Source organism: Bicyclus anynana, chromosome 3 (genome assembly GCF_947172395.1).
Source record: "Bicyclus anynana chromosome 3, ilBicAnyn1.1, whole genome shotgun sequence".
NCBI classification, from domain to species: domain Eukaryota; kingdom Metazoa; phylum Arthropoda; class Insecta; order Lepidoptera; family Nymphalidae; genus Bicyclus; species Bicyclus anynana.
Genome location: NC_069085.1, coordinates 7,754,981 through 7,777,197, shown reverse-complemented (window position 1 = coordinate 7,777,197; position 22,217 = coordinate 7,754,981). Strand labels below are relative to the sequence as shown.

The 22,217-nt window shown below is 36.2% G+C and overlaps 3 protein-coding genes across 7 annotated transcripts in view; 2 read left to right on the top strand and 1 right to left on the bottom strand.

The window, feature by feature from the left end:
• The window catches only part of LOC112051105 (junctophilin-1), a 39,277-nt gene extending 36,571 nt beyond the window's left edge, over positions 1 to 2,706 (top strand). For 2 of the 3 annotated variants that reach the window (XM_052890424.1, XM_024089591.2), the window contains 2 exons: positions 101 to 307; positions 1,298 to 2,706. In XM_052890424.1, coding sequence (XP_052746384.1) covers positions 101 to 307; positions 1,298 to 1,384 — 294 coding nt within the window. In that variant the 3' untranslated portion in view covers positions 1,385 to 2,706. The remainder of the gene's footprint in view (positions 1 to 100; positions 308 to 1,297) is intronic. The other variant, XM_024089590.2, reaches the window with a different exon arrangement.
• Positions 2,707 to 3,949: 1,243 nt separating this feature from the next.
• LOC112051113 (carcinine transporter) lies at positions 3,950 to 11,099 on the top strand. The gene is made up of 8 exons (XM_024089602.2): positions 3,950 to 4,075; positions 4,160 to 4,396; positions 4,469 to 4,636; positions 5,259 to 5,517; positions 5,614 to 6,240; positions 6,607 to 6,788; positions 7,201 to 7,379; positions 9,127 to 11,099. The coding sequence occupies exons 1-8, from the start codon at positions 4,022 to 4,024 to the stop codon at positions 9,320 to 9,322; spliced, it is 1,902 nt and encodes a 633-aa protein (XP_023945370.1). The 5' UTR covers positions 3,950 to 4,021; the 3' UTR covers positions 9,323 to 11,099.
• A 56-nt stretch (positions 11,100 to 11,155) lies between these two features.
• Positions 11,156 to 21,812, bottom strand: LOC112051104 (major facilitator superfamily domain-containing protein 1). Of its 3 annotated transcripts, XM_024089589.2 has the most exons (11): positions 21,574 to 21,812; positions 21,254 to 21,394; positions 19,945 to 20,095; positions 19,266 to 19,391; positions 18,092 to 18,297; positions 16,483 to 16,699; positions 15,360 to 15,573; positions 13,787 to 13,884; positions 13,107 to 13,219; positions 12,344 to 12,437; positions 11,156 to 11,527 (listed from the first exon to the last, which is right to left on the bottom strand). In XM_024089589.2, the coding sequence occupies exons 2-11, from the start codon at positions 21,381 to 21,383 to the stop codon at positions 11,293 to 11,295; spliced, it is 1,584 nt and encodes a 527-aa protein (XP_023945357.2). In that variant the 5' UTR covers positions 21,384 to 21,394; positions 21,574 to 21,812; the 3' UTR covers positions 11,156 to 11,292. The 3 variants fall into 3 exon arrangements, with proteins under 3 accessions (XP_023945357.2, XP_052746414.1, XP_052746409.1); XM_052890454.1 differs by lacking the exon at positions 21,254 to 21,394 and having other exon boundaries at positions 21,574 to 21,810; XM_052890449.1 differs by lacking the exon at positions 21,574 to 21,812 and having other exon boundaries at positions 21,254 to 21,411.
• Positions 21,813 to 22,217: the final 405 nt, after the last annotated feature.

The window sequence follows — 22,217 nt, the reverse complement described above, 5'->3', positions numbered from 1 at the left end:
CGTTCGGTGAACTGGATAATAAACGGGCTGCGCAGGCCGTTTGTGCAGTTTTATCGTTGCCGTGTGGACCGCGCATAAGAAGACTATTTGACCTCAACAGATGCTCAGCACCCCCCAAACGTTGCAACGCAAGAAATCGCTACCGGACGTAGCGGGCATGCCCCGACTGCCCGACGGCGGCGGCATGTCGCGAGAGGAGGTCTCGGCGTTAGGCTCTGCGCGACGGGAGGAGGTCCGCCGCATGCATGAAGAATCAGAAAAGCTGAGAGCCAACCCCCTTCTCTACCTAGTTAGTCCACAAGTAAAGGTATTAAATATGTTTTATATTGATTACAATCGTCATGTTGATCGGTCGTTTTCTTACAGTGTGTCTGTGGAATGTTGAATTAACAATGTTTTAAATTCGTTTTATATGAGCGACTTCGTCCGCGTAAGTCTAAGCCGAGTGGCAGGGTACGCAGATCTACCGGCGGCTAGCAAGCGCTCTACCATCTTAAATGCTCGTGTAATTACTATTTGAGCATTTTTTTATTCCAGAGTTATTTTAAAACTGTGATATTTCCTATGATATTAATTAAAAACAAATGATGTTAAGGGCAATTTTGTTCAGAATACTTGAGACAAATATTGTATTTTTTTGGATTAGGATTATTATCATGATTTTAAAAACACCATTTTTTATTACCATTAAAAAGGTTATAGCGAGTTAACCTAAAAAGTATATGTATGCTGTCGCGGACTTTTTTATCTTTTAAAGGGGAACGATTGCGTTTAATACATAACACAAGCAACGAAATCTTTTAGAAGGATTTTTACTCGTTTTCGCTACATTTTTCATTCATGTTTCGCTGCTCTTGACCGTAGCGTGGTGTTATTATTCTATAGTTATCCTCGATAAATGGATACTACACAAAAATGTGTTTTTTAATTCCAACCAGTAGTCCCTGAGATTATACCATTCTAACAAGCAAATAAACAAACAAACTTTATAATATTAATATAGAAGTATGTTTAGATATGTTTAACGCCTTACAGAGGGACTACGAAGCTTAATCTACCAATCTGCTCCAATGTGGGATTAAGTGACGACTATCAAATGTTAATAATAGTGACCAGGACTTGCCTGTTCATGGAAATACGAGGGTGTACTGCTACTAACTTTTCAACGCCGGGCTGAGTTTACTGAGAATTTCTTGGATGAAAGAAAAACTCAATATGTATTTTAAAAGTTCAGACCAACGAGTCAGGTATATGATATATGTATAGGTAAATCATAACGAATGCTTCCTTGTTCCAGGACTGGTTCTCGAGGCAGCAACTAGTGATCCTTGTACTGTTCATCAACATTTCGTTAGGCATCATGTTCTTCAAGATGCTGACGTAGCGGCGGCGGGCGGCGCGCGCGCGCCTTGTCCGGTCTAACGAGCAAGTGTACATAATGTTCTGTATTATAAACTCCGACACCGCCCAAGCAACTTGTGCAAACACTTCGATAAAATAATCACTACCTAATCCCCTTTAAACAATTAAATGTTACCATCCAAAACGATCTTATTTATAAGGACTTCGATTCGCTAGTGTACGTTTAAACTTGTGAAAGTGTGAAAAGCGAGAAAAATATGGAATCAAAGTGCAAATATGCCCCACCCTCGACGAGTTAATACAAATTCTTATGGTGTGAGAGTGAGTTTTTTGTGACCACTAGACGAAAACTTCGAATGTAAGATGCACGATTTACTCAAAAACCTGCATATTGTAGGTTTGCGCCCTTGTTTTAATGTTAAATGCTTGCCTTACTAAATAATACGTTTAGGTAGAAATTAAACAAAACCCAAATTAGTGAATGATGAAGGAAGATTTTTCTAAGAAACGTTAAAATAATGAGAACATAATGTTGTAATAGTTATGACGTGTTTACTAAACTTCTCTACTTTCGGCGGTCCAAAATAATTTTAATTTCAAGCTCTGTTGTAAATTCCTTGTAGCTTCGGAGCTAGGAAATATTTTGTTGTCGATGTTTTAAATACGACCTTTCTTTGTATATTTATATTGTATAATTGTATTGTGGCAAAATTGGAAAACTTTGCAAGTATTTTTTTATTCCTTTACTGAAAAAAAAAACATCCCTATAAATATAGTTTGGCACTGTGGCCTGCTTTTATTTAGTTCTAACTTACTTAATGTACAATAAATTATTATGTATATTGTACATATAGGTACTATTTATGTTATATATTGAATCTGTTACCGATACCAAAAGGGATGTTGTATTATTGTAAAACTTAGAAAACTTGTTCTTGGCCCAGCAATTAGAATATTTTGTATTTATTAAAAGTTTTACATTTAATTATAAAAATCTACATTTTAAAATTAAACATGTGTTATACAAGCATGTAATTTTGTGTTGTAACTAAGAAGTCAATTTCATGTTTTTAAAAGTGTTATAGTATGTATAAGAAAGTTTACTTATTTATTACTATGGATTTATAAATATTACGAGCAAGTGTGCAAGAGTGCATGCTAGACAGTTACACACTGTGCAATTACGAACGTTGTGGGAAATCGCGCAATCCTTAATATTGTTAAAAGTAAGACAATTTTTGCAATTTCATTATTATGTAAAAACTTTAAGTTATCTTTAAGAGTTTTAAATTACGTGTATCAATTTTATCTACGTTTCACAAATAAAATATTTTAACAAAATCATTAATATTTTATTTTATTTACTGCCTGTAAAAAAGTACAGCTGTTCCTTGAGTAAAATTACCAAAAAATGCACCAAAAAAATCAGCAGGACACACAAAAAACTCATTTTGAAATTACGTGTTTTCTGCTTGTCAACTTTGTTCACGCTTAATCATTGACAACTTAGCCCTTAACTCCAATATCGCCTGATGTTAAGTGCAGTCTTTAGTCTGGCAAGTTAGTTGAGGACACTCCCATGATATGCGGGTGACGGCTTGAAAGACTGCGCGGGTGTGAAATCGTGCGCGCGGGGAAGTGAGGTGCATCAGTCGTTGGTTTTTCATTCATCGCTACACGCCCCCCGGCCCGCGCGGACCATCGGGAGGGTTACGATGAAGTTGCCAAGCATAAGGATGAAAGCGGGCTAACTTGAATGAGGTACAAGTTTATTCTACCCATCATACCTCTGACAGTGTCTACGCGGCAGCGTACCGGAACGCTAAATCACTTGGCGGTAACATCTTTGCCACTCTTTTTAATGCGCTTTTTGCGTGATGCTAATTGAATTGAATTTAAAGCAAATTTTTGAAGCGACATGCCTAGGCTTTGCTTGATGATGAATGGAACAAAGTAAAACACAGAATTTCCCATAACTTAGATAAATATTGGTATCGATTATAAGTGGGACCTTGGCTATGAACTTACGCTACTATTTTTCACGAATATGAGAATAAAAAACAGTGAACTTTTAAGAATTAAAATTGAAAAAAATCTCTCCAATGATCTATAATAAATGACTCGAGTATCCATATTATCAATATTATTAATGCGAAAATTAAAATATGTCTGCCTTTCCATCTGTTACAATTTTACGGCTAAACCGCTGAACCAATTTGGATAAAATTTGGTTTAGACAAAAATTGGACCTTGGAACAGAGCAAATACTACTTTTTACCCCGGAAAAACTCCAAGTTATCAAGATGAAGTTTTCCCCCATTGCTGTAAGTACCTGATAGTTGTAATGTAAGTAAGTAGTTTTAAGTATCTATATAGTACAGTGAATGAAACAATCGAATTATTTCCTACATTTATAATTTCTAAATTAAGCCATTTTATTGCCGGACATGTAATCCTACAACTTGAGACATCATTAACTGGGTCATATTTAGTACACGGCTCATATAGATATACAATTTCCCTTAATCAATTAGATTAATACTATACGGCTTCGGCCAATACCAAGGTAGTCTTATAACTACTCGACTAGAACAGCAATAAGTCGTGTGGAAACCGTCACTGTGTAAAAAATTAAGTTTAGGTAAACAAACGAGTTATCATGTCCAACAACTCAAACAGTTTAAGAAGGTTCAGTGCCCAGGAGCATGCTTCGGTAACTTTTACTTAAACTACTGTTCCTTGTACCACATATATTATCTTGGTGCTTTTATAATAAACACTTTTGTTAATATTAAAGGTCAAAGAAATACATGACGATCCAATAGATTTAGATGATGTGTTACCGAAAATTGGCGAATTCGGAGTGTATCAGAAGTTTCTTTTGTGGTTTGTGTGCCTGCCCGCTTGCCTGCCCTGTGGATTTTGTGCTTTTAACCAGCTCTTCATGACAGACACACCCGACCACTGGTGCAGAGTACCGGAGCTGTACAACATGTCGCTAAATAATCGTAAAATGATATCCATTCCACGTAAGGTAATGATGTCAATTAGTTTTATTTGCCATTCCAAAGAACACAACTTAACTTAAATACTAACATTATTTTAGGCAGACGATAATACAACCTTTGAGAATTGTGTACGATACTCCGTTAATTGGTCTGCGTTGTTGAGCACAGGTATACCGATAGAAGTGAATGAAAGTTGGCCTGTTGAACCTTGTCTAGATGGCTACGAATACGACAAAACTGAAGTGAAATCCTCTGTTGTTATCGACGTAAGTACTAATAGTTTACTAATGTTTATTTACCTATCGTACAATTTTAAATATAAAGAATTCATTACTAATCCAATCTGGCACTAAATTCAGAGAATCTACTAACAAAATATTTATTATAGCTTGCTTGTAACCTACTCGTATTTCGTAGCACATATAATGAGCAAAAAATAATCATTTTAACTTCATTAAAGTTTTGTTTTCAAAGAATTTTGTCATCCAGATTTTGAATGCTCTGGGAAAGGGCCTTAGGCGTATTTTATTTTTTCCAGGTTGTTATTGCTTAAACAATCTCTTCCAGAAGACTTTGTATAAAGGAATTGAAAAACTAAAAAGTGGGATAGAAGATATAATTATTAACAGTAGTATTTTTACCTGCATAAATATGTATATATAAATACCTGAGAACATAAACCTGCATACCTGAGAAATTTCTTAATTGTCTTCGTACGTGTGTGTAGTCTGCCAATCAGCATTGGGCCAGCGTGGTGGACTACTGGCTTAATCTCTCTCATTCTGAGATGACACTCAGCAGTAGGCCGAATATGAATTGATAAAGATGATAATTAATTTATTTTTATGGTATCGTAACATGCATAACTATACATTGATTATATTGCAGTTTGATTTAGTTTGCGAATTCGATGTCTATCCAACGCTTGGCTTAGTTGCTCTAAATGTTGGAGGACCCATTGGAGTATATTCTTTTGGCCTTCTTAATGACCGGATAGGAAGGAAGAAATCATTTTTCGCGTGCCTAACAACTTTACTTCTTGGAAGTATGATGACCGCGTATGCACACGAGTTTTGGTTTTGGGTATTAGCACGAATAATAGTCGGCTTAACCATTCCTGCTGTTTATCAAATACCTTTTATAATATGTAAGTATTGATTGATTTCTAATTTGCCCAAATAGATTGTTAACTATTTATACATCAAAATATATTGATTTATTTTTAATGCACAACATTTTTCAGCATTAGAACTTGCCGGACCGAACTACAGATCCTTTGTTACTGTAATGACCTGCATATTTTATACTTTGGGACTGATTCTTCTATCTGGTGTAACATATATTTTGCGCGACTGGAGATCACTGGCGCTAGCCACGTCTGTGCCGTTTTTCTTTTATTATCTCTACTGGTTTATTTTACCGGAATCTCCTCGATGGCTGCTAATGAGAGAAAGATTAGAAGAAGCAAACACAATATTAAAAAATATCGCTAGAGTGAACGGCAAAGAATTACCAGAGGAGTTCACGGCGAAACTACAAAAACAAGTTTTAGAACAAAAAGAACACGGTTTCAAAGAGGCAAAAGCTCCTAGTGTTTTCGCGTTATGTAGAACTCCAAATATGAGGCTAAAAACAATATTGATTACTCTAAATTGGTGTGCATCGGAAATGGTGTATGTCGGGCTAAGCTATTATGGGCCGGCTATAGGGAGTAACCAATACATGAGCTTCTTCCTGTCTTCCGCCGTAGAAATTCCGAGCTATATTGTATGTTGGATTCTTATGGATCGCGTTGGGCGTCGGTGGCCTCTTTGCCTGTCAATGGTCATCAGTGGGATTTTCTGTATAGTCACTGTTCTACTGCCAAGCGGTAATTTGCTTTAAATTTTAACTACACATAAATAATAATAATAGCTCTTGCCATCATATATATTCCTACGCTAATCGAGCCGTCAGGAATAAGTCGGGATGATGGCAAGAGACCTGAATTATTGACGCTACAAAAACAATTTCACCGAATCATTTCACCGCGGCTAGTTGACTCGACTGGTGACAGAAGGGCTGGCTCATTTTTTGTGCAAAGGATCAACCTGACTGTCCAGCGTGGAAATGCAGCCAGTATTCTTGCCATCATTCCATGCGTGGGCATGTTTTGTATAGTTATTAGAATAAGTTAGCTTAAGTTCCTTATTGTATTCTTGTTGAGTTCAATAATTCAGGTTAAAAAATATTTTAGATGCTGAAAATGAAACTTTGATTTTGTATCTAATATCAAAATGCTTCATATCCGCATCATTCTTGATAATATACCCGTATGCTGGAGAGTTGTATCCAACGGAATTAAGAGGAATAGGAATTGGGACGTCCGCTTATATCGGTGGACTAGGATTGATAATTATTCCATTCATAAACTATTTGGTAAGTGTTAAAGTGCAAGTATAAAAAAATACATGTTTAGAAACGGAATCATATAGAAATAAACTGATATTAGTTCAATTTACGAATTAAATACTTTGATAAACACATCAGTAACCATTTGCCAGTAATTTGTTGATATAAATTTATTTTGGCGGACAGAAATTGGCTAATAGCATCTTGTTCCGTAGACATTTGATAAAATCATCCAAAGACTTATTGTAATAAAAATATTTGAAATTGGCTACTTACGTATTCTTATGCGTTTGTAAAACTCATATGGTTGTAGATCCGTAAAAAGTGTAGCATGTTTGTCGCGTTAGAACAATAAATTAATAAACTCTGGTAAATAAACCCCTCGAAAATCTTACGACGACAAAACATACAGTAGGTACCTAGAGAATATTTTTCACAGGGATCAAGTAATCTGGTATTACCTCTGGTGCTCATGGGGGCTGTATCAGTCGTCGGAGGCATCACAGCCCTACGGTTGCCAGAGACGCTGCACTGTCCCCTACCACAGACCGCTGAAGAGGGGGAAGAATTTGGAAAAGATTGGACGTACACGGATTGCTTGGCTTGCGGCGGACAGAGGTAAATATTTTTTGTGGTCTCATCTAAATCATCAAATCTAATACTATCAAATAGATCGGCCCCTCGATAATCCTTATACGATTACGGATTTCAAGAAGCCGTACTTTTTGCTGTGGATAGTGACTTTATTTATTTATCTTTTAAATTATTGGGTACATATTACATATTTATCCGTAGTTTCGTACCGAAACGCTAAATCGCTTTGCGGTGCGTCTTTGTCGGTAGAGTGGCAACTAGGCACGGCCGAAGCCTCCTACCAGCCAGACCTGGACCAACTAAGAAAACCTCAATCGGTCTAGCCGAGGATCGAACCCAGGACCTCCGTCTTGTAAATCCACCGCGCATATCACTGCGCCACGGAGGTCGAAAAAATTACGGTTACTGGTTTAGTAACTTATGTTCTTGAATACACTCTCATACGAGTATGTAATGCTTGTAATATTGCTGAGAGTATAGTTTGTACAAATGTATAGAATTAAGGTATATATTCAACCGTGAATAATAATTAACACAACGAACAAATTAAAGAAGTCGTGCCACCTCACAATAAATCGGTGTAGTCCAAGTTCAATGCTTTTACACAACTTTGAAGGCTACGCCGCTACGGAGTTACATCGCTACGCCGGAGCATTTTTGCTACAAAATGTCACTTGCTACAAATACGAAAATTAGGTTTTTGCAAAGTTCTTCGATACGTAACTTGCAATTTGTATTACAGGTTACAGGGCAAAATATTATTACTCATTTTGTATAAAAAATACAATATTTTAATACATTTGTAATAACGTAAAAAAAAAAAAATTATTGGTTTATTTCTGTATATTAGCGGACGCCCATGACTTCGTCCGCCCTTAGACCTCTTTAATCCAGCCCTTACAGTAGTATCGCTGTAAAAATGGAGTAACGTCTCCCGTTTTCCCAACACTTTCCTTCACTGCTCTGCTCCTATTGATCGTAGCATGATAAAAAGTATACTATAAACTACCCAGAAGTATGAAGAATAATTGTACCAAGTTTCGTTAAAATCCGTCGAGTAGTTTTTGTTTCTATAACGAACATACAGACAGACAAACATTTTACTGATTGCATTTTTGACATCAGTATAGACCACTAATCATCCCCTAATAGTTATTTTGGAAATATATTGTTCAGAATTGACCTCTCTACAGATTTATTTTTTATTTTTTATTTAATACTCTTTATTTGTACACCACAATAAAATAAAAGAAAACAAGCAAAACAGAAACATAAGAAAAAGTATAATACAAAAGGCGGCCTTATCGCTTAGGCTTAGGAACTTATTACGATAACTGTAGGTGGTGTGTATTATAAGTATAGATTAAGTATATAATTGTGTAGAGGCGAAGCAATTCTCTACGTTGTAGGCGGATCGTCGTAGAAGCTACTTTTAATAACCGGAAAAATAGAAGTTACAATTTATTTTATTTATTATTATTCATCTTTAATGTTACTGCTTTATCATAATCATTAACAACCCACATTCGGCTCTCTGTTGAGCACGAGTCTCCTCTCAGAATGAGAGAAGAAAGACTTTAGTATACCACGCTGGCCAAATGTAGATTGGCAGACTTCACACACGTAGAGAATTAAGTAAATTCTCAGAGACACTTGTTTTTCAATTGCTTAGCGAATCCTTCATTATACGAGTATGTTATTGTATTATATTTAATTTCTGTTTTGTTTTGTGTGTTTTTTAGCTCCTACCTTACTATAATATATGTTACAGGAGCGCAGTACCAGAGTCAGACACTTACGAAAACTTGGACCAGTTAGAATTAACCCAAGCTCCGTCAACAGAAGATGTGTTGCCAGATATGCAGCCTCTGAGACGGAATTCAATGCGGAAATTAGTTCGGCAAGCAAGCACTCTGGAGACCCAGCGTGATACTGATGGAAGTTTGAGAATGACCTACTGGTTTTAATTTAAGTTATTTTAAAAATAATAGTCATAATTGTAAAAATATTTTTTAAAATATATCTAACATTAAAATATTATAATATAATTTTTATTTAATGTACAAATTTTGTAATTGTATTCTATGTTACCAGCACCAACAACTTATAACTTGGTACATTAAAAAAAGGTCTAAATTTTAGGACACACAGAAAAGTGTACCTACTAAGTACTTGTTTTACAATAGGTAAATCGACACTTTTTTTTTAAATGGTCGTTAAATAGTTCATTATCGTTCTACTACTTAGACCATTAATAACTTAATTCTTATTAATGGTCTAAGTTCTACTAAATTGAAAAAAAAATATTTCAAATTTCTTGAGACGTGTTACAAGATTTATGTTTTTTAATATGTTTCATGGCGTCACTAAAATCCTTAACTTTTATTACCTAATTAATATCGATATATTTCGGACCCTTATTCAGTGTACTATGCGAAATTAATGTTGTACCCTATACCTAAGTTTTTGTTTATTTATTTATCGACTGGCGTCAGTGTTACAATTACTCAAAATAGTTATTTATTTAAGTTAGCAATTATGTTAGCAATTTTGATCTCAAGAGGATTAATTGTAATGAATTGATTATGAAACACGGCTAAAACTCACGTGATATAAGGTCGGAGTATGTCAGTTTGGAGCGTGCCGCGTTGCAAGAACCAGCTCATGACTAAGGACCCCTATGGGTTCAAAACTAGTCGGGTATACTCCGACCTTATATCACGTGAGTTTTACTCGTGTTTCATAATCAATTAATATGAACAACAGGATAGTTTAAATTCTAAAATAGGAATTGTAATTTTAAAAATTTTCGCTGGTGCAGTAAACGGTTATATGTTTAACCCCTCAGCATAGTGTGGGTTTCCAGGGCACAACTATTCAGTTTGCTCTCGTCTAACATACGTACGTTGCAACTTCATGAGATAATTTAAGATGTACGAGTAAGAATAATTTGTCTTACTAGGATATAATATGAAAGCGAGTACTTTAATATTATGATTGAAGTAGTTTAATATGATCGAAACTATTTGTCGTAATTAACCAGACTATTTTAATTTATTGTAGACATGTATCGACGCATATTGCGCAGTGAAAGTACTTTAATCCGTAGGTACATCCTAGCATCTGTTTCAGATAAGCGAAGCTCAAGTGTTTTGTTCGCCGGATTAGCTGAATAATGCGGACAACAGACCTTTAGTTTTAAATGCTCAGTTTTTGGTTTTCAACAGTCGAACTGTTCAGATAAAACGTCTAAGTGTAAGCAAAACTGAGAACTGCACAATGCACTGTTTAACTAAAATCTAATCGAAATATCATTAGATAAAACTAAGCAGTTAAAACTAAGGGTCTGTAGCATGAATTACTATCATAATGAAACAACAATAAAATATTTGCATTATACGTCATTTATTCATAATTGTCAATTTCTAATAATACATTTAATATAAAATATCACAAAATTAATCATATTAGTCTACAAATTAATTATTATTTACAATTAAAAAAAAGTCGAGAATAGTCTAAGGTCTTTCTGGAATGTTAGTAGTGGGCAGAATGCGCCAGCGTGGAGTCCCCCCCCCCCACGACCGCCCGCTCCCTCCCCTCTCTCGGCCGCAATGCTGGACGCCATTTTTCTATTCGGATGGCATGTTGCTAGTTTTCAGAATTCGAAAAATGCACATAGGAAATGGTCAAGAATTTGAAAGGCCCACTTTACATTCAAAATTTAGCTTTCTCGATTCATTTGCATTTCTAAGCCGATTTCTCAAACATAATGACTACAGTAAAACAACAACAAAACATTTGCATTATACGTCATTTATTCATAATTGTCAACTTCTAATAATACATTTAATATAAAATATCACAAAATTAATAATATTAGTCTACAAATTAGTTATTATATTTACAATTAAAATTATACTAAGTCGAGAATAGTCTAAGGTCTTTCTGGAATGTTAGTAGTGGGCAGTAGGTGCGATATGTATCGGCTGCGTATCCGGTCGGACTGCGCCAGCGCGGAGTCCCGCGCCCCCCCGCCCGCGCCCTCCCCGCTCTCGCCCGCGCTGCTGGACGCCATGTTACTATTCGGAAGCCCCGAATCTGTCTCTTCTTGATCGGAACTATCGGCGTGATCGAGTAAGTTCGCTGTTTCGTCTGTACTCACTCTCGTTCTGGAAAAGAAAGACATCTTATAGGTAACTTTACAAAACGATTATATTTTTTTGATTTGATAATATTTGACATGTAATTAAATACATATTATTATTTTTTCTGTAATATGTAAGAACGATTTAATGAAATAGGACGGAACACAGAAAGGACAGTGTGTAACAAGATAACAAGATGCAGGGAGAGCGCGCAATGGAGTTAATCTCCCACTGAGTAATATCAAGAGCTTAATAATACTAAGATTTTTTGTATCATCTGGTATTATAAACCCACATTGTCATCCCATGAATATTATCTTACATGTAAGCGGCTAAAACTTTGTTTGTCGCCGATAACTTTCTTGCGATTGGTTGCTTGCGTAACTGTAAAAGCGAAGATTGACTGTGTCCGCTAGTTATTATATAGTTTGAGCGTGTAAATGTGCTTATCTATAATAATTATACCTTAATCGATTTTTACCATTGAAATTTTATTATTAGATCTTTGAAATTAATAAGCTGTTTATATGTAAGTAGCGTAAATACTAAATTATTTACGTTCCTAGTGCTATACGCACTGCTGCGTTTTTAACGGCCTCCGTAGCGCAGTGGATTTACAAAGCGGAGGTCCTGGGTTCGATCCCCGGCTGGTCCGATTGAGGTTTTCTTAATTGGTTCAGGTCTGGCTGGTGGGAGGCTTCAGCCGTGTGTGTGTGGATGTGGATTTTCAAGTTAGCCCGCTTCCATCTTAGATTGCATCATCACTTACCATCAGGTGAGATTGTAGTCAAGGTCTAACTTGTAAAGAATAAAAAAGGTCACAACTGTTGATGATCTTACTTGAGCAGAGATTCCCTCGCGCTCGGCGACAAGTTGAGAGTTCCCTCAGAAGCCGAATCCAGGATGTAGATCAGAACAGCCGCTATCAGCGAAACTGAAATATAACAAAACAATAGGCTAGTTGACACTTTTTATTTATTAAATGGTTTTAAATATTTCATTATCGTTCTACAAGATGTAATCATGTCTCAAAAAAAATCCCATTTTTTTGAGACATGATTACATGAAAATTTAAATTTTTTAATATGTTTTTGACAATACGAGCCAAAACACCGGTCGGACATGACGGTCTATATTTCAATGTTAAAAATATTTTACAAATGGAGCGTTAGACAAACATATTAGTTATCAATAAGTTTGACGTTTTAACATTGAAACACAACACACAAGTAACATTGTGACGTCATAAAATGGATGACAGTGTTTTTGACGATTGGAAAATTTTGAAAATACATGATTTTTAAATTAAGTTTTACAAGAAATCCTTAACTTTTATTAATTATTATCGATATATCCGTAGAATATACGTTGTAATATTGTTTATATTAAATTAGATACGAGTCAACTGCCCGGTTATAGCATAGAGTTATATTTCTAAACTAATATTATAATGTAGGATTTGATTTTATGATAATTTGTTCATTTGTTACAAATACTCTATAAAGCTACATTATCAGTGAGTAAAATAGGCTATATTTTATCCATGTATTCCCCGTTTTTTCATTTCGCATCTGCTATTGTTATACCTTGTATAAAATCTTACCAAATAGGCATCCGAGGAAGAACAGTTCCAGCATGAAGTATCCATAGTTGTCAACTATCATTCCGGCCAATATTATAGTGACGGCCAATCCCAGGTTCTGTACAGCTTGACATCTGAAGCAAAACAGATTTTTATATAATATACACGAGGTTTTATTATTCTTTATTATACATATTTCTTCTTCATCATACATACTTCTTTACTGGTCCAGTTCTGCGTGTGACTCTTGTAGTATTTACTAACGGACGCCCGCGACTTCGTGAAACTCGATGTAAACTTTCAACCCCTATTTCACCCTCTTCTATTAATATTTTCGCGTGGTATATAATAAATAATCCACTAATTATTTAACAAAAATAAAACTTTAACTTTAGGGGTACAATTTTAGGAAAATCTTAATTCACATAATGTTTAGTATTTTTCTGGTTGTTACCAATTTATACAAATTTAACTTGAAAAATGAAGGATTTTCAAGCCATATTTCACCTACTTCCGATTTTATTTTCGCGACAAAAAGTATCGTTATTATATTGACTTCATCATCATCCATTTCAACATCAACATAATGTAAATGTAAGAAATTAACTTTTGTCAATCAATGTTAATAATAAGTACTTTGAAATTAAAGATATTTAATAGTTTAAATAAATTTAAACTTTAAGATAAAAGAAATGACTTACATTCCATATGCGGTGCCCATCTGACTCTCGGGAACGACCATCGCGACAAGCGGCCACAAGCCGCTGGCAAGTAAAGAGTAAGATATTCCGAGCGATATCTGGAAACAAAGATAGTTTTGATATATCGAAAACTATTTTCTTATTAAACTAATAGGAAGTAAGTTGTAAGTATTTTTTTTTATTAATAAATAAATTATTAAAATTATCGAAATCCATATTACTTTTTTATTAAATGAATAGCCAGCGTTAGTAGACAGGGGCGTAGCCACCGCAGTATTAGCTTTATTATTAGTTGATAGATCAGATCGTGTATCAATGATGTAAAAGAAAAAAATAGTCAAATTTTATCCAGAATCACACTGAATCGGGTGCTTTCAGAAAAAAAAAACTGTCTTTGGATATGTGAGAAATTTACTTTTCATTTGGGGCCCCTGCGACTAACTTTGATACATGGCCCTATCAAGGCACGCTACGCCACTGTTAGTAGACTAGTACACTTGACGGTAAATAACGATGTTACTAAAATGGTACTCGTAGTGTTGTCTTGAAAATTGTTTATTTAACCTACATTGACTATTGTTGCACAAAAACGCACATTTTTTGGCTTGAGCATAAATGTGGTTCATTTTGATAATGCAATAAGTCATCTCATAGAAAGTATACAAAGAAGTATAAGAAGAAGCCCAAATTGCTCGCTTGCTGCAAAATGCTTATGGAATGTTTATCAACAAACAAATTAAATATGTAGGTAGAAAATTCATATAATTTCATAGCTAGCTTATTAATGAAATTAATCATGTTCATTAATTTACGACCAAGTTAATTAAGATTATTATTAGGTGTAAAATGACTAGCGATTTATACCCTCAATTTTAATATTTTGTTGATAAATAATCCACATCGAGTTTGACTTTAGTTTACGTATTACCTATTTTTAACACGCTTCACTTGTAATTAACTATGTATGTAAAAAAATCTTGGAATCTTAATTTGACCCACTTCCCGGTCTCCGATTAGGATGAAATTTTGCACACGCTCTGAGTTTTTATGACAATACATGACTAGCTAACAAACTTCATTACAAATCCAATATGGAGTCCGCCGCCAGATGGCGGACTGGCTGTTTGACATCCACCCCCATGATATGGATATCAAATGAAAGGGTTTGCTGTGAGCGTGTTTTTTAAACTATTATATTAATTATTTGAGATGTATTGATAAAAATGAACGCTGCGCGTAAGCTGGACGGCGAAAGTGTCTAACACTGAGGTTCTTGCCAGAATGCAGAAGAAGACTGAGCTTGTTAAGACCATCAAGCAGCGGAAGATATCGCAAAATATGCGACACGAAAGATACCGTTTGCTTCAAACCATCATGATGGGCAAGATTGCAGTCAAAAGAGGTGTAGGAAGAAGAAAGAAGTCCTGGCTACGAAATATAAGGGAGTGGACTGGCATAAAGACAGTCGAAGAACTTTTGCGCCTAGCCATGGACAAGGAAAAGTTTAGAAAACTGACCGCCGACCTTCAGTGATGTAGAGGCACTCTAAGAAGATTGATAAAAAAAAACTCACCACTCCAACATAAGGATTGACAAATGTGAACGCCAACAGGAAATGGGAGCCCAGGGTGGTGACGATGCTCAGCATGATCCACGTGACGTTCCGGCCCGTCTTGTCGATGAGGATGCCGAAGAACGGGCTGAGCGCCGCCGACAGGAAGTACACCATGGAGTTGACGGTGTTCGCGTCTTGCGGCACGAAGTCGAACTTGCGTTCAAAGAACAACCTGTAACCAAACATTTTATAATAGAGACTAGCGACTTCGTCTACGTGGAATTCAGTGTTTCACAAATCCCGCGGGAACCATGGATTTTTCCGGGATGAAAAGTAGCCCATGTGTTAATCCAAAGTAAAATATATTTTCATTCCAAATTTCAGCCAAATCGCCGCATAATTGACAAAGTTTTATACAAACTATTTTATCCCCTTGGGGGTAGAATTGATCAATATCCTTTCTTAGCAGATGCCTACGTCATAACATCTACGATCCGATCCATCCAGTGATTTGGGCGAGTTATGTGTTTACGAACTTTAAAAACTGTTTAAACATAAATATACATATAATAGCACAAATATATAAAAATGCACAAAATTCTGACAGGTCGTTAGCGAATGGGACAAACATATTCAATTACAATTGACTAGTTATTTTGTCACATCACTACAAAGACAAACAGTTGGCATGACCTTGAAACAGCGCAGTTAAGTACAATGGCTTTGTACATTCGAAGTTACATCGCCCATTCGATCACGACCTGTCAAACGCAATCTCTGAGCGGCCGGACTTTAACAATCCTTCTTTTTTCATTCTTTACAAATTAGCCTTAACTACAATCTCATCTGGTGGTAAGTGATGCAATGATGCAATCTAAGATGGAAGCGGGCTAACTTGTTTGGAGAAGAAAGAAAATCCACACCCCTTTCGGTTTCTACGCGACATCGTACCGGAACGCTAAATCGTTTGGCGGTACGTCTTTGTAGCCAAGGCCGAAGCCACCAGCCAGACCTGGACCAATTAAGAAAACCTCAATCAGCCCAGCCGGGGCTCGAACCTAGGACCTCCGTCATGTAAATCCATACCACTGCGCCACGGAGGCCGTCAATATTAATGTGGAATGTCTCAAAGTATACTTACTTCCCTAAAGCGATGAAAGGGAATATAGCCAAGTAGTAGGCAACACAAATGACAGCCAGCAGCCAGAATACAGGTTTGAATTTCAGCACGTCTTTGAGCTGGAACGGCTGATCTTGCTTAACTTGCGCCGCCTGCTGCCTCAAAGCCTTCTCCGCTCTGAGGTCCATCCAGCCCAAAAACAGTGCACAGATCAATGACCCCAGACATGTCAGTGAAGCTGAAAAAACATCGGTGCTATTTTTTTTTTTTGGAACGACGTTCTTTTATGCGTCTTAGAACAAACAACTAACAATTATTAACTATCATTAATGATAGTTAATAATTGTTAATAATATTTTTCTTTACAAGTACACTCAAATGTTGAAATTATGGTAAGTGATGATGCAATCTAAGATGGAAACGGACTAACCTGTTAGGAGGATGAAAATCCACACCCCTTTCGGATTCTACACAGCATCGTACCGGAAATCTAAATCGATTGACGGTACGTCTTTGCCTGTAAGATGGTAACTAGCCACGCCCGAAGCCTCCTACCAGCAGATGTACAACCACATAATAGTTTGGCCTACCTTTGGCAACCTACTCGCAATTAAGTGATGGTCGTATTTATTTTGCATCTTCTGCTATTAGGTAGCGGCGTTTATGGTTGTGGCGAGGCGCCCATGTGCGGTGACCCTTACAGTAAAGGGAACTAACAGAAATCGTTACAAAAAGCTTTGAACCACGTTACATAAAGCGTAACTAGAATGCGTCAACGACATACATAAAGGCGAGGGAGGGAGAGAGGAATATACTGTTGACCAACAATGGCAATCAAAAATATCTATCTTTTTTGTTTGGTATTAAAAGACGAACAGAAAAATAAGTTTTACATTATTATTTTAAGAAGAACTGTAAACAAGATAACAGTATAATATTTATTTACAAGACAATTAACGGAAAAGGATATGATTATTTTTAATACTGAATAATTTTACACCTTACAGAATCTTATTTTATCTTTAAAAAATTGTTTTTATCAGATTGCTTGATTATGATCGTGTCGTATTATAAACCGCAAAAGAAAACACATAAAACTTATCTGTAAGATATGGTAAGTTGGTATTAAAGGTCTTTTACCCAAGTATATCTAAATTTATAATTAGGTAAGTTATTCATTCATTCTTCAAGTCTTGACGCGGGAGTCAAACCAGGAGACCTCTACATTTAAATCTCAACATTACCAATTTCGGTAGCGATCGTCTACCTATAGTGATTTAATATAAATTAACCAAGGTTGACTAAAAAGCAGTAAGATAACGCAAAAACGCTTAGCCTGAGGACGAGTTCGCTTCTATATTGAAGAAAGAATAGCCCATTTTGTACTATTTTTATGTATACTGCCTACCCTAGTTAATAACTTTGTGTACGCCATGCAAAAGAGATCAATATATAGATCAATATATAGATCAATATATAGATCAATATATAGATCAATATATAGATCAATATATAGATAAACATAAACGAACTTTTCACGGTGTGCACAAAAGACCCCCAGTTGAGACTCGTATAAAAAGAAAAAATTAAAAAAAATAAACAGAAAGTAATTAAAATTAAAAATACAAACCAATAAACAAGGCCACGCCAAGTCGTTCGTAGCCCGCATAGTATTTCGCCACCCAACGGTAGATCGACTCCATGACCCAGAAGTTGACGGTGCTGCCGAACCTGGAGATGGAGAGCTGCAGCCCAAACACCATGTTGAGCTCCTTGCCGTTGAACCACACCACCACATAGTTGTTCACCGCTACCTGCAGGGACTCTCCGCCGATACTGTGACATACACAAATATGTCTATGTAGTTAATAGTAAATGTCGGTGACTTTGATTCTTCTGCGGATCGCCTCATTTCTTATTTGATCACGCAGAGATACTCCGAGCATAGCTCGTTCCATCGCCCGTTGTGTGACTCTGAGCCTGCTTATGAGGTCCATAGTTAGCGACCAAGTCTCGAAACCATAGGTCATCACTGGCAACACGCGCGGTTCGAAGACTTTTGGACCAGGAGGACTGACGCAAGTCAAGCGACTCGCAGGTATTCGCTGGATGCAGGTGGCTCAGTATCCTGATGTTTGGAAGTCTCTACAAAAGGCATATGTCCTGCAATGGATGTCCATCGGCTGACATGCTGATGATGATGATGAGTTACTAGCAAACGCCCCGCGGTTTCGCCCGCGTACTTAACGACACTCACAAATATCTTTTTTGTGATTGTGTAAGTGCGGCGTCACTATAACCTCCTCTATCTTTTACTTTTAGTGAAATTCTGTGGTTCGTATCGTGGTGTGGTGGTATCGTGTAAATAAAAAATCACTTGAGAAAACAATGTTATCTTGAAATCACAGACAGACATTTCAATTCTATTTATGTGTACTGTTTACACTAACCAATATGCAAAGGCGAAAGTACATGGCCTCAGATATTTTTTGCTAGTGTTCTACATAAAACTATTCAAGGTTCACAATTCTGAATAAATTTTGAAAGTATTAATTCAACAATTGACTCAAGCTGAGTCTTAGATAGGGCTTTCTTGTTGACATGTTTATTGCCAAGCCAAAATATTGGAATTACGTAAATGTTCTTTAACTCGACCAAGATTGTAAGAGACCACCACGCGATGTCACGTTACCGGCCACTGTAGGCCGGCTTCACGTGACGTGTGGCAATGAACGTGTTAAAACAATACAGAGCTCCTAAAATTGCTATGGCAATGTGCACCAAATATATCAAGTATCACTCACCCAAATATAAATCTGCCAAGTATCATTAACCAGTATGCATTAATGTAAACTCCAAATGCAAACACCACTGCACCAATGAATACAATGGTCATGTATATTATTGTTCCCAATCTTACACCAAAACACCTGCAAATTATAAAAACAATTACTTCTATAACATACTTCCTACTAATATTATAAACGCGAAAGTTTGTATGGATGTTTGGATGTATGTTAGGATGTTTGTTACTCTATAACGCCGCTACTACTGAAGCGATTTAGCTGAAATTTGGAATGGAAATAGATTTTACTCTGAATTAACACATATGCTACTTTTTATCCCGAAAAAATCCATGATTTCCCGAGATTTGCGAAAACTGTTGATTTTGATATGGTTGGATGTGTAAATAGTTAGTTATTCAAAAATCGAATATGACACAATTGTTAGAAAAAAAACATTTGTGAACGAATGTCGACGAAAGTCATATATTTCTACTATATTAAATAAATGAAAATATAAGTATACAAAATACAAGCCACTCAATGTAAATTAGAGCATATTGTATTGGTATCAATTACGTGTCTGTGAATCACATCACATCACATAAGGGTCAGATAACAATAATATTATTGAAGTCAAATGATCATAACATATTTACCTACTTGCATGCATTTAGGTATACACATTATGCATACAAACCTATCAACAAGATAACCGCCAATAAAACATAATACAACATTAGGCCATGAGTATATAGAGTAGAGCAGAGCAAACTGTGATGTATTCAAGTGTGAGTCACTTTTGAAGTTATCAGCAAGAGCGCCTGGTGTATCATAGCAGAAATATGAACCTAAAACAAAGAGTAGATTGTTTTTTTTTAATGTTTTTTAAAAAGATTAGTTATAGTCTGAGGCAATCTTTATGACCTCTCGGAAATGTTTGCCGCAGCTGCATTAGTTTTCATGCACAGTTCATATATAAAGTTAAGCCGCGTGAGGCGAGGGTGGGTGTGCAGAAAGCGCGTGGAGACTGAGACCCTGTCACCGCCCCTCTATGCTGCAGCTGACACCTAAAATCTTGTATTGCGCAGCTTGTTAGTAACACACGATGTTACGAAATGTTATAAAGATTGCTTCCAACTATACACTACTGTACTGATATTATGGATAATGTGAGGATATCTTCAGATGAAGTTTTTTGTAATAGCACTTATAAATAAGGTACATATATGTAACCATGTGGGAGGCTATCATTTTTGAAATGCCATTTCATCATTAACAACCCATATTCGGCTCACTGTTAAGGACGAGTCTCCTCTCTGAATGAGAGGGGTTAGTTCACTAGCTAGCCCAATGGCTAGCTAGTGAATGATAATGGGTATTGACAGACTTCACACATAACTATCAAGTTGGGGGTGCATGGCCTGGATTAGAATTGAACCTACGCCCTCTGAATTGAAGGCAGATGTCATATTCACTGGGCTATCATGGCTCTCTGAAGTGCTAAATGTTGAAATAGGGGACTATGAACAAAGAACTGCAATTTTTCAACAAACAATGTTTTTTAGGTAGTTTTTTGACATAGCACAGCATTGCTAACAAAGGCCTGCAACTTTGTTGGTTATTTTGTCAAATTATAGATTTTGATAATTGATTTGGCTTTTCTGGGCTTGACCTCACTAGAACTGCTACAAGTTCTATATAGGTATCACGAGCTGCTCTAGTAGGATCTTAGCAAATTTGGCTAGGCAGGGAAAACACAAGAGGAGAAAGGGGAGTGTTAGTTAACTGTCATATCCTTAACTCTAAACCCATTGGTCACTAGTCCAGGGCTCTGCTTGTCGTCAGTTTTTGTCTATGCCACCCACACAGTTAATCTATGTAGTTCATTATAATATGCTAATAATAGTGATACTAATAGCTTGAAATTAATGTTTTGCTCTATTATGTTAAAGACTGTAGGTTGCTAAAGGTTGACTTAATAAATGAAATTTACTTTGATTACTTACCAAAACAAAGGAAACACATTAATACAAGGCCAATGAATCTATGTGTTTTAGTAGAAGGATGGAAGCAAGAAACTGGGGGCTCCTGGTCAGGCACCGCAGTGCGTTCAGGATCATGCTCTGGATTCTCCATGTTGTCAGAAACTACAATAGTGAAAGTGGATAAAAACTCGACCTGTTTTTATTAAGTTGAGAGGCTATGCGGAGAACAAAAAAAAAATCAAAACAAAGATTTTAAATTGTTTTTTAAATTATAACTTAATACAATCAGTAAATACTTCATTTTAATTCCGATACAAAATAAAATACAGCAGAAAACTTACTGTGTTAATATTAAAAGCTGATCTCGTCGAAAAACACAGGATGTTCGTTCTATACAAATAAATTACATAGTGAGTAGTGACTTAACTAATAAAATACTTTGCTTAAAACGTCACGATTTTATATATGTACGTAATTTTCAGGAATAAACACAACGATTTATTTATTTTCTTCCTCGAAATCGAAATTGCTGATTACTGTTGCTCCTGCTGCTATTCACCAACGTCAAAGTAAAATCACAGATCAGATCACTATAGCGTCAAATGAAGCTGCAATTGTCATTATTCATTATGTTTAAGTCATTGCCGCCAGCCACAGACATTGACGATTTATCAAATGACATTGACAGTATTATTGATCAAAGAATATAAACTTTTATTGAAGTGAATCTACTTACTCAAAAACGTTGGACACAGCAGCGCCATTATTTCGACTTCGACTGCTCTCTATCTATTGCAACCCTTCTCCAGTTTGGTCCTGCTGTAAGCTTTGTAAGTCATTCTCCCGTAGAACTGCCCCGATTCCTTCTGCCTACCTACCATACCTTCACCAGTCTGTCCCTTAGCATGTGGCCTGTCCATTGCCACTTTTGCTGGTCGACACGAGTTCACATCACAAAACATCGGTGACCCCAGTTTTAGTTCGA

Coding starts and splice junctions, on each gene's coding strand:
- LOC112051113 (XM_024089602.2), top strand. CDS start 4,022: ATGTCCAACAACTCAAACAGTTTAAGAAGGTTCAGTGCCCAGGAGCAT. Junction 5,518..5,613: donor TCAAATACCTTTTATAATAT/GTAAGTATTGAT, acceptor AACATTTTTCAG/CATTAGAACTTGCCGGACCG. Junction 6,241..6,606: donor CACTGTTCTACTGCCAAGCG/GTAATTTGCTTT, acceptor AAAATATTTTAG/ATGCTGAAAATGAAACTTTG.
- LOC112051104 (XM_024089589.2), bottom strand. CDS start 21,383: ATGGAGAATCCAGAGCATGATCCTGAACGCACTGCGGTGCCTGACCAG. Junction 19,392..19,944: donor GGCGGTTATCTTGTTGATAG/GTTTGTATGCAT, acceptor TATAATTTGCAG/GTGTTTTGGTGTAAGATTGG. Junction 13,885..15,359: donor TCAATCCTTATGTTGGAGTG/GTGAGTTTTTTT, acceptor CTTTGTTTCCAG/ATATCGCTCGGAATATCTTA.